This window comes from Crotalus tigris, unplaced genomic scaffold (assembly GCF_016545835.1).
Source record: "Crotalus tigris isolate CLP2741 ecotype Arizona unplaced genomic scaffold, ASM1654583v1 scf7180000021178.38837, whole genome shotgun sequence".
In the NCBI taxonomy this organism is placed as follows: domain Eukaryota; kingdom Metazoa; phylum Chordata; class Lepidosauria; order Squamata; family Viperidae; genus Crotalus; species Crotalus tigris.
This window is the reverse complement of record NW_024098384.1, coordinates 1-12,549: the sequence shown is the minus strand read 5'-3', so window position 1 is coordinate 12,549 and position 12,549 is coordinate 1. Positions and strand designations below refer to the sequence as shown.

Here is a 12,549-nt window from a genome sequence, read left to right as displayed (position 1 = left end):
TCCTGACAATGAGAACAATTAACCAGTGGAACAACCTGCCTCCAGAAGCGGTGAATGTTCCAACACTGGAAGTTTTAAAGAAGAGACTGGACAGCCATTTGTCCGAAATGGTATAGGGTTTCCTGCCTGAGCAGGGGGTTGGGCTAGATGACCTCCAAGGTTCCTTCCAACTTTACTATTATTATTATTATTATTAAATATTTTCTCTCTTCCCCCCCTCCTAACATTGACTGTTCTCGTATTTAAGCTAAGGCAGTTCTTATTCTATCAACTCAATCAAAACATCATTTATCAATACATTTTAGCTTCTGCGTATCTCCATTATTTTTCACATTCCATCTACGTAAACAATCCATATCCTGTTATTAATTCTTCCCCCAATTTTTGGTTTCCCATCACTCTTCCAATTTCACCTTGGCTATTTATGATTTTTCAGGCTTTAGGCAACCATTCATATCTAATATCCAAAATAACACATTTGATCCATTTGAATGTAATCTCGCTCTATTTCCTAAAAGTTCTCTTATTTCCCAACTTGTAGTACTCTTTATATGGTTCTTCATATTTCGGATTTCTGAATTGGCAGTCCGGAGACACAAGCCTGAGCAAAAGGCTGCTTGCCAACACAACCTGAGAACAAAACACAGCCCAAAAGAGAAATGTAATATATATATAAAGAGAGAATGGTATAGCTATTTCGGGTTCCTTTAACCCTCATCAGCCAAACTTACTCTTCTGAAAATATATATATATTTATTTATTTAACAAATTTTATTTATAATGCAGTTAAAAACAAACAAACATTGGATTTAACGTGACATTCCAGTATATACATTCTTATCAGATTATTCCACTTTTTATATAATAAAATGTAATATTTTCATTCAATTAAAGAATGAGACGATTTTAATATTATTATTATTTTTTCCCAAGCGAGCCTGGGAAATCTCTGCTCTCAAGCTGCAGTGCCGCTATCCGGCCGGCAGAGGGCGCAACGAACAACACTCGACCGCAGCCCGGGCAGAGAACGGCGCCGCGCCAAAAGCGCGCATGCGTAGTGAGGCCGGCCAGTAGGCCGCAGCCTGCCGCCGTCGTTGTCCAGCTCGCTCGCTAGCTCGCTCGCTCGGCCGAACGAGATTCCTCTCGCGGGCCGGAGGGCAAGCGCGTCCGCCCGGCGAGATGTTCGCGGCGCTGAACGAACTGCTCGGCGTCTCCCTGGAGCAGCCGGAGCGGGTGAGCAACGCGTCCCGGCGCGGCGTGGCCCCTCTCGGGTTCCGTCGCCGCGCCAGACCGACCATGGCTGCGCCCCCCCCGCTCCCAAGAGGCCTTTTGGAGCGAGGCATGCCGGGAGTTGTAGTTGGTTTCCTGGTTTTGCCCCATCCTTGGCCTGGCTCAAACAGAACCAGGATTCCTTTTGCAAGCCTGGATTGATGGGGGAGGAAGTGATAAACTGGGGTTTATCTGACTGAGCCGGCAGGGGAGGATGAGCGTTGTAGTGTCTCTCTGCTTTTGAAGCTCAGACGTGGGGACTTCGGCCCCCAGCATTTAATATAGAATTTAATTTTAATATTTTATATTACGTACAGATTTCATTACAGATTTTATTTCAGTTGTATATGATTTTATGTTTTGTTAGATTGGATTGTATATTTTATTTTTATTATAGTTAATATATTTTTTTAAATTTTATTTTTTTTCATTTTATATTTTATGTTAAATTTGTTTTATATTTATATAGCTGTCTATATATCTATATCATCTCTGTCTAGCTATCTATCAACTAGCTATTTATCATCCATCATCTGTCATGTCTATATCTACCTACCTATCTATATCTACCTATCTATATCTATCCATCTATATCTATCTGTCATATCTATATCTATCTCTATCATCCATATCTATATCTCTATATCATCTGTCTATCTATATCTATATATCTCTCTATATATATCTGTCATCTATATATCATATATCTAGCTATCTATATATCTATATCTATCTATCTTACATCTATATATCTATATGTCATCTATTCTCTATATAGCTATCATCTATCATTGTCTCTATCAATATCTCAGTCATTCTATATCATCTATGTATCAATTATCTGTCATTTATTCTCTATATATCTATCTTATCTATCTATAAACTATGCATAATATTTATATTTCATTTTATCATATCTTATATCTATAAACTATGCACAATATTTATACTTCATTTTATCATCTTTCTTGTGTCTATATCTATCCATCTATATCTATCTGTCATTATATCTATCTCTATCATCCATATCTATATCTCTATATCATCTATATATCTCTATATATATCTGTCATCTATCTCTAACTATCTATATATCTTATATCTAGCTATCTATATATTATCTATATATCTATATCTATCTTACATCTATCTATATATCAGTCATCTATTCTCTATATAGCTATCATCTATCATAGTCTGTATCAATATCAGTCATTCTATATCTATCATCTATGTATCAATTATCTGTCATTTATTCTCTATAACTATATCTTATCTATAAACTATGCATAATATTTATATTTCATTTTATCATATCTTATATCTATAAACTATGCATAATATTTATACTTCATTTTATCATCTTTCTTGTGTCTATATCTATCCATCTATATCTATCTGTCATTATATCTATCTCTATCATCCATATCTATATCTCTATATCATCTATATATCTCTATATATATCTGTCATCTATCTCTAACTATCTATATATCTTATATCTAGCTATCTATATATTATCTATATATCTATATCTATCTTACATCTATCTATATATCAGTCATCTATTCTCTATATAGCTATCATCTATCATAGTCTGTATCAATATCTCAGTCATTCTATATCTATCATCTATGTATCAATTATCTGTCATTTATTCTCTATAACTATATCTTATCTATAAACTATGCATAATATTTATATTTCATTTTATCATATCTTATATCTATAAACTATGCATAATATTTATACTTCATTTTATCATCTCTTTCTTGTATCTATATCTATCCATCTATATCTATCTGTCATTATATCTATATCTATATCATCTATCATCTATATCTCTCTATATATATCTGTCATCTATCTCTCTCTATCTCTATCTATCTTATATCTATATATGTATATATTATCTATATATCTATATCTATCTATCTTACATCTATCTATATATCTATATCTATATCAGTCATCTATTCTCCATATAGCTATCATTTATCATTGTCTCTGTATCAATATCTATCAGTCATTCTATATCTATCATCTATGTATCAATTATCTATCTATCTGTCATTTATTCTCTATATCAGCGGTTCTCAACCTTTGTGTGACGGCGACCCCCGTCACACGGACGCGCCGCGCATGGGTGGCGCGGTGCGCATGGGTGGCGCAGCCCCACGCGCGGCGCGGCCCCATGCACGGCGCGGCCCCCATGCGCAGCGTGCATGCGCGGCGGCGCCCCCTGAGGGGGGAAAATGGCAGGTTGCGTTGTTTGGCGACCCCCGTAAAATGGTCGTTCGACCCCAAATGAGGTTGCGACCCATAGGTTGAGAACCGCTGCTCTATATCTTATCTATCTATAAACTATGCATATTTATATTTCATTTTATCATATCTATAAACTATGCATAATATTTATACTTCATTTTATCATCTCTTTCTTGTATCTATATCTATCCATCTATATCTATCTATATCCAGTGCTTTTTTGTAAATAAAAAAGGGTGCCGGAACTCACATAAGTCATACAACCCGCCTTGCCTACCCTACAAGGTTCCATCCAAAAAAGTTGTCTGAACTCCGTTCTATAACAAAAAAAGCTTTGTCTATATCTATATATCTAGATATATCTGTCATCTATCTATCTATCATCTGTATGTATCAATATCTATCTATATCTATCTATAAACTATGCATAATATTTATATTTCATTTTATCTCATATCTATCATAAACTATGCATATTTATATTTCATTTTATCATCTCTTATATCTATCCATCTATATCTATCTATCTATCTATCTATCTATCTATCTATCTATCTATCTATCTATCTATCTATCTATCATCTGTATGTATCAATCTCTATATTATAGATAGATAAACTATGCATACTTATATTTAATTTTATCATCTCTTTCTTTAAAATAGAATAAATAAATCTCTCTCGCTCGCTGTTATTTGTTTTTTTAGAGCCAATTGACGCTGCTTTGCGCCACAAAGACGGACGCCGGCTTCCTCGTCCACCATTTTCTCTCCTTCTACCTCAGAGGTAAGCGGGGAACGGACGCCGACGAAACCGACCTCCACGACGTCGTTGCGAAGGCGTCCCCCTTCATCTCCAGAATGAAAAAACGGGCGCAGGTGGCCCTCGGCTCACACTGCTTCTCTTAGTGACCGTTGGAAGCCGCGACGGCGGTGAAAAAACGGTGACTTCAGACCGTTTTTCCGATCCATTTTAAAGGGTTTTTCCGGGTTTAAAGGTTAGAAAAAGGTTTGGTAGATTTTCACGATGACCCAGGCAGTCCTCAAGTTACGACCGTTTGTTTGGGGCTCGGGAAAAAAAGGACCGTGTTTCAGACTTACGGCCGTTGCAGCATATATTTGGTCACGCGATCGAAATTCAGACGCTTGGCAACCGACTCGTATTTACGACGGTCGCAGTGTCCCGGGGTGACAGGATCAAAATTCAGACACTGGGCAACCGACTCATATTTACGACGGTCGCAGCGTCCCGGGCTGATGAGATCAAAATTCAGACGTTTGGCAACTGACTCGTAGTTACGACGGTCGCTGCGTCCCGGGGTCGCGTGGATCAGAATTCAGAGGCTGGGCAACCGACTCGTATTTATGACGGTCCCAGGCTCAGGTGATTCCCCTTTTGCGACCGCCGGACCAGCGATGGGGACGCCGGGTTTAACATCCGTGGCAAGAAAAGTCGCGGAATGGGGCAAAATCGCGCAGAAGGAATGTTTCGTTCAGCAACATCAATCTTCGCAAGTCGTAAGTCGAGGACTCGGTGTAAAGTCTCTCTCTTTTGTCTTTCTTTCTTTCCGCAGCTGGGTGCAAAGTCTGCTTCCTCGCCTTGGCGCAATCCTTCAGCCATTACTCCTTCGGAGCTCAAAAGCTGGTAAGCCGGGTGGATTTTATGAAAATACAGGGAGTCCTTGACTTACGACGGTTCAGAGTTGCATAAGCCTGGGCGATTTGAAACTTGGTGGGCTTCGACTCCCAGCACCTGCTGGCTGGGGGAATTCTGGGAATTGAACTCCACCCGGCTGAATTGGCCCAAAGCATCTAGACCAAGATGGTGAGTGGTTGGGAAATGGGGCATACAGCTAGTCCTCGAACTTACGACCATCTGTTTTACAACTGTCTCTCTGTCTGTCTATCTATCTATATCTATCTATCTCCATCCCTATCTATCTATCTATCTATCTATCTATCTATCTATCTATCTATCTATATCTATCTCTATCCATCCATCCATCATCCACATCTATCCATCAATCTATCAATCTATCCATTCATCCATCATCCATATCTATCTATCTATCTATCTATCTATCTATCTATCTATCTATCCATCCATCCATCCATCCATCCATCCATCCATCCATCTATCTATCTATCTATCTATCTATCTATCTATCTTCTATCAATCTATCAGTCCTATCTCTCTCTCCCTACCTACCAACCTATCATTATCTCTATCCATCCATCCATCCATCCATCCATCCATCCATCCATCCATCAATCATCCATGTCTGTCTGTCTGTCTGTCTGTCTGTCTGTCTATCTATCTATCTATCATCTGTCCTATCTATCTGTCCTATCTAGTCTCTATCTATCTATCTATCTATCTATCTATCTATCTATCTATCTATCTATCTATCTATCTATCTATCCATCCATCCAGTTATCTATCCATTGTATCTATCCATCTATTGTCTATCATCTCTATCATCACCTATCATCCATCTATCCATCTATCTATCTATCTATCTATCTATCTATCTATCTATCTATCTATCTATTTATCTATCTATCTTCTATCAGTCCTATCTCTCTCTCCCTACCTACCAACCTATCATTATCTCTATCCATCCATCCATCCATCATCCATATCTGTCTGTCTGTCTGTCTGTCTGTCTCTGTCTGTCTATCTATCTATCTATCTATCTATCTATCTATCTATCTATCTATCTATCTATCTATCTATCCATCCATCCAGTTATCTATCCATTGTATCTATCCATCTATTGTCTATCATCTCTATCATCACCTATCATCCATCTATCCATCTATCTATCTATCTATCTATCTATCTATCTATTTATCTATCTATCTTCTATCAGTCCTATCTCTCTCTCCCTACCTACCAACCTATCATTATCTCTATCCATCCATCCATCCATCATCCATATCTGTCTGTCTGTCTGTCTGTCTGTCTCTGTCTGTCTATCTATCTATCTATCTATCTATCTATCTATCTATCTATCTATCTATCTATCTATCATCTATCTGTCCTATCTACTCTCTATCTATCTATCTATCCATCCATCCAGTTATCTATCCATTGTATCTATCCTTCTATTGTCTATCATCTCTATCATTACCTATCATCTATCTATCTATCTATCTATCTATCTATCTATCTATCTATCTATCTATCTATCATCTATCTGTCCTATCTACTCTCTATCTATCTATCTATCTATCTATCTATCTATCTATCTATCTATCTATCTATCCAGTTATATATCCATTGTATCTATCCATCCATCTATTGTCTATCATCTCTATCATCACCTATCATCCATCTATCTCTATCTATCTATCTATCTCTATCCATCCATCCATCCATCCATCCATCCATCCATCCATCCATCCATCTATCTGCCTTTATTATTCTTACAAATAACTCAAGGCTTTAAACATTCAACAGACCTTCATCCTCTTTTATAGTTTAATGCATTATTATGTATGTTTTATATTTTCTTTCATTTCATTTCATGTCATTTTAGTTTTGTTTGATATTAAATATCTGTATAGCCGCCTATCTCATAACAAACCTTGGACTGCTGCTTATCAAAAATTAAAACCAGATTGAAAAAAAAACTCGCCTTAGCTGGGGAAATAGCGGCCGTTCCAAGTCGGCTCGTGTCGGGGGAATTCTGGGAGTTGACGCCCACACACGTTGGCTGAGGGATTCTGGGAACTGAAGTCCCCCTGGACTTCATTGGCCCAAGGCATCTAGACCAGGGGTTCTCCACCTGTGGGTCGGGACCCCATTTGGGGTCGAACGACCATTTCATGGGGGTCGCCAAACAACGCAGTCTGCCATTTTTTCCCCCCTTTTCCTTAGCTGTGCTCCTCCCTTTTATTCTATTGGCTTTCGAAAGCCAATAGAATAGACTCTCTTGAATAGAGTCTAATTCTATTGGCTTTCCAAAGCCAATAGGAATTGTCCAGGCTGTCTCTGCCCTGCTGAGCCCGCCAAAATTCCCATTCTGCAAACGGTGCTGCACCAGTTGAGTAATCCTCGACTTACGACCGGTTGAGTAGTCCTCGACTTACGACCAGTTGGGGTTCACGGCATTAAAAAGGTTGAGAACCATTGCTCTAGACCGAAACGGTGTGTGATTGGGAAATGGGGAAATAGAGGTGGTCCTCCAACTTACGACCATCCGTTTTACCACTGTTCCAAAGTTACAACGGCGCTGTAAAAAGCCCCTCCCGATGTTGTCCTCGCACTTACAACGTTGCAGTATCCCATGCTGCCAGCTGGGGATTCTGACAAATTTCCTAAGCCGTCAATCTTGCTCAGAAATTATCCATTTTTCATTTTAGGGAGTGAATCTCCTCACTGCCAAGGAACAGAATCAGCTGGTTTTCTTCGAAGGCCTGAAATCGGCTAACCAGGTTCTGTTTAGCGACGGACAAGAATCTGAGAACCCCAACCCTTTCCAATTTATCAGGTATCCGAACGTTTTTTTCCCCCCACGGGATAGAAGTAATCCTCGACTTACGACAGCTCAGTTAGCGACCATCCCAAATTGCAACGGCGCTGAAAAAAAGGGATTTAGGACTGTTTCCCACACTTTACGACGGTCGCAGCATCCCGGGGTCACGTGATTAAAATTCAGAGGCTGGGCAACCGACTCGTATTTACGACGGTTGCCACGTCCCGGGGTCACATGATTAAAATTCAGACGCTTGGCAACCGACTCATATTTACGACGGTCGCCACGTCCCAGGGTCACGTGATCAAAATTCAGACGCTGGGCAACCGACTCATATTTATGACGGTCGCTGCGTCCCGGGGGGAGGGTCACGTCATCCCCTCTTGCTACCTATTAAGCAGGAAGCCAGATTCTCTTCACAACCACGTCACTAACGTAACAACTGCAGTGATTCACTTAAGAACTGGTGACGAGAAAGGTCGTAAAATGAGGCAAAACTAACTTAATACATCTCACTTAGCAACGGAAATTTGGGGCTCCCTTGTCGTAAGTGTAGGGCGACTTGGATAGGGGAGAAATCCAATCGTTTTGGTTATGTTATGCACATGTACCTTGTCCTCGTTTTGCGACCAAAACCGAGTCCCAAATTCCTGTCGCTAAGCAGGACTTATACACATAATCCTTGATTTAACAACCAAAAGGGAGCCCCAAATCTCATGCTAAGAAAGGCAGTCGTTAAGTGAGTTTTGCCCCATGTTACGACCTGTCGTTCTATATTTCTTGAGCGAATCCCTGCGGTTATTAAGATAGTCACACGGTCGTTAAGTGAATCTGGCTTCCTGCTTTTCAGACGGTCGCAAAAGGGGATCGACTGACCCCGGAATACTGCGACTATCAGAAATACGAGTCAGTCGCCAAGCCTTTGAATTCCGGTTAGGTGTTCGCGGCGACGGCCGTACGGGTAAAAATGGTCAGAAGTGACTTCTTTTCATGCCGTTTTGACTTGGAACGGTCACTAAGCGGGACGCCGTGAGTGAGGAATACGTCTACAACTCAAACTCGGGCCGTTTGGCGCTGTCGACGTCAATTCTCCGTCTCTCGTTTGCAGTGGAGATGGCTCGGATCTGAAAGGTCTTTACGAGTTTGTCCGGACATCCGTGAATCCTCCGGTTGGTGGACATCGGTGGAAATTCTCCGTTCTGATCGTGGACGATCTCAGTGTCCTCTTGAGTCTCGGGGTGCGACTGGTGGATCTTCTGAACTTCGTTCATTATTGCCGGGTGACCGTGACCGCCGAATTGAAGGTACCTCTCGACCCGAGTTACGACGGTTCGTTTAGTTACGACGACAGTTTGACAAAAGGGACTTGCGATCGTTTTTTTCCCACACTTACGACCGTTGTTGCCTCCCTGGGGTCATGCGATCGAAAGTCACAGTGCTGGGCGGCTGATTCGTATTTATGACGGTCGCAGTGTTCCAGAATCACGTGATCCAAAGTCAGACGCTTGGGAACTGACTCGTAGTTATGACGGGTCGCAGCGTCCCGGGGTCACGCGAGCAAAATTCAGACGCCGGGCAACCGACTGGTAGTTACGACGGTCAAGCCGAGTCAATGGGGAAAGCGAGGCTCCCGTTAACGACCGGGTTCTTCAACGAACCGCCGCAGCGATTCTCTTCGCGAAAGGTTGTCAGACGGGGTCGAAAGCTGACTTGACCGACGGTCTCGCTTCGCCACGGCCGTTTGGGGTTCCGCGGGTGGGTCGTCCGCCCGAGGACGACCCGTGTTGCGGAAAGGGGAACGAAATCAGGAATCGTGGTTTGCGTCTTTTAGGGGAACCTGGTTTTCATGGTGCACAGCCGGGAAGATTCGGAGGACGAAGAGAACGAGACGTTGGTGGCGGCCCTTCGACATCACGCCAGCCGCCTCCTTTGGGCCGAAGGTCTGGCCACTGGCCCCTGCCAAGAGGTGCACGGACAGGTGAGCCCACCTGTCCTCTGGACCTCTGGTAGGGGGGCTTCAAGAGAAGGCCTCCCTCCTTTCTTCCTTCCTTCTTCCCTCCTTCCTTCCCTTCGTTCCTTCCTTCTCTCCTTCCCTTCGTTCCTCCCTTCTCTCCTTCCCTTCGTTCCTTCTCTCCTTCCTTGTCTTCTGTCCCTCCCTCCCTCTCTTACTTCCCATCCCTTTCCTTCTTTCTTTCCTTCCTTCCTTCCTTCCTTCCTTTGACTTTTCTCCCTCCCTCTCTTCCTTCCCACTATCCCCTTTTCATCTCTCCTTCCTACCTTCCTTCCATTTTTCTTCCCTCCCTCTTCTTTCCTTCCTTCCTCCCGTCTTTCCTTCCTCCTTCTCTTCTTCCCTTTGTTCCTCTGTATTTCCTCCCTCCCTCCTTCCTTCTCTGCCTTCTTCCCTTCTTCCGACTTCCTTCCCCATTTTTCCTCCTCCTCTTTTTCCTTCCTTCCTACCTCCCATCTTTCTCCTTCCTCCCTCTTCTCTTCTTTCCTTTTGTTCCTCTGTATTTCCTTCCTTCCTTCCTTCGTCTTTCCTCCCTCCCTCCCCTCCCTCATTCTTCTTTCCTTCCTTCCTCCCTCCCTCCTTCTCTTCCTTCTCTTCCTTCCTTCTTCCGACCCTTCCTTCCTTCCATTTTTCCTCCCTCCCTCTTCTCTTTCCTTCCTCCCGTCATTCCTCCCTCCTTCTCTCCTTTGTTCCTCTGTATTTCCTTCCTTCCTTCCTTCCTTCCTCCCTCCCTCCCCTCCCTCGTTCTTCTTTCCTTCCTTCCTCCCTCCCTCCTTCTCTTCCTTCTTCCCTTCTTCCGACTTCCTTCCATTTTTCCTCCCTCCCTCTTCTTTCCTTCCTTCCTCCCATCTTTCCTCCCTCCTTCTCTTCTTTCCTTTGTTCCTCTGTATTTCCTTCCTTCCTTCCTTCGTCTTTCCTCCCTCCCTCCCCTCCCTCATTCTTCTTTCCTTCCTTCCTCCCTCCCTCCTTCCTTCTCTTCCTTCCTTCTTCCCATCTTCCGACTTCCTTCCTTCCTTCCATTTTTCCTCCCTCCCTCTTCTCTTTCCTCCTTCCTCCCGTCTTTCCTCCCTCCTTCTCTTCTTTCCTTTGTTCCTCTGTATTTTCTTCCTTCCTTCCTTCGTCTTTCCTCCCTCCCTCCCCTCCCTCGTTCTTCTTTCCTTCCTTCCGTCTTTCCTCCCTCCCTCCTTCACTTCCTTCTCTTCCTTCCTTCTTCCCTTCTTCCGACCCTTCCTTCCATTTTTCCTCCCTCCTCTTTCCTTCCTTCCTCCCATCTTTCCTCCCTCCTTCTCTTCTTTCCTTTGTTCCTCTGTATTTCCTTCCTTCCTTCGTCTTTCCTCCCTCCCTCCCCTCCCTCGTTCGTCTTTCCTTCCTTCCATCTTTCCTCCCTCCCTCCTTCTCTTCCTTCTTCTGACTTCCTTCCATCTTTCCTCCCTCCTTCTCTTCCTTCTTCCCTTCCTTCTTTCCTTCCTTCCTTCCTTCCATCTTCCCGGTTTCTCGTTCCTTCCGTCATCTCTGTTTTCCCTCCCTCCCTCCCTCCGTCTCTCCGAGGGCCTTGAACTAAAAAGGATCTCTCCTTGCTCGCAGCTGACCATCCTGGAAAAGGATTCCCGGGAATCCGGCGCCGCGAGGGATCTCCGGCGGGTTTACCAGTACAAGATCCTGGATCGGAACGTCGCCTTCTTCGCCCGGGGGATGTCGGCCGCCGTGCTGTGACCGGGGGGGGCAGAGTGGGTCGGGGGCCGTCCAGAAAGACGCCGTGAGGGATCCAGGAGGGTCTGGATCTGGGATCTCCAGGGGATCCGATTCGATCTGGTCTGGGGCTCCCAGCCTGGAACCCCGCTCGATCCCGGCCGGTTGATCGGGAAGAAGGATGGGAAGAGATTGGGAGGCAATAAAGGAAGCCTGATCCAACTCGAGGTTGTTTCCTTCCTTCCTTCCTTCCTTCCTTCCTTCCTAGTCCTACATTCCTTCGTATGTGCTTCCATCCTTCCTTCCCACCGTCCCCTTTTCATCTCCTTCCTTCCTTCTTTCCTTCCCTCTTTCCTTCCTTCCTTCTCTTTCCTCCCTCCCTCCCTTTCTCTCCTCTCTTCCCTCGCTCCTTTTTTGTTCCTTCCTCCTGTCTTTCCTCCCTCCCTATTTCTCTTTCTCTTTTTTCTCTGTCTTTCCTCCCTTCCTTTCCTCCCTCCCTTCCTTGTCTTTCTTCCTTCCCTTCCTCCCTTCCCTCTTGTTTCTTCTCATCTTTCCTTCCGTCCCTTCCTTCCTTCTTCCCTCCCTCCCTCCCTTCCCTTTTCCTCCTTCCATCCTTCCCTTCGTTCCTCCCTCCCTTCTCTTCTTCTGTCTTTTCTCCCTCCCTCCCTCCTTCCTTCCCCAACTCCCCTTCTCCTCCTTCCTTCCTTCTCTGACTTCCCACCCTACTTCCCTAACTTCCTTTCCTTCTCCTTTTCCTCTTCCTTCGTTCCTTCCCGGTTTTCCCTCCCTCCCTCCCTCTTCTTCCCTTCCTTCCTTCCTTCCTTCTGTCTTTCCTC

The 12,549-nt window shown here is 43.7% G+C and overlaps 1 protein-coding gene across 1 annotated transcript; it reads left to right on the top strand.

Annotated features, from left to right (window-relative positions):
* The first annotated feature begins 1,006 nt into the window (after positions 1-1,006).
* Positions 1,007-11,935, top strand: ELP6 (elongator acetyltransferase complex subunit 6). The gene is made up of 7 exons (XM_039369595.1): positions 1,007-1,233; positions 4,244-4,322; positions 5,110-5,180; positions 7,904-8,031; positions 9,125-9,320; positions 9,848-9,994; positions 11,609-11,935. Exons 1-7 carry the CDS (start codon positions 1,180-1,182, stop codon positions 11,735-11,737), a joined length of 804 nt encoding a protein of 267 aa, XP_039225529.1. The 5' UTR covers positions 1,007-1,179; the 3' UTR covers positions 11,738-11,935.
* The last annotated feature ends 614 nt before the right edge of the window (positions 11,936-12,549 follow it).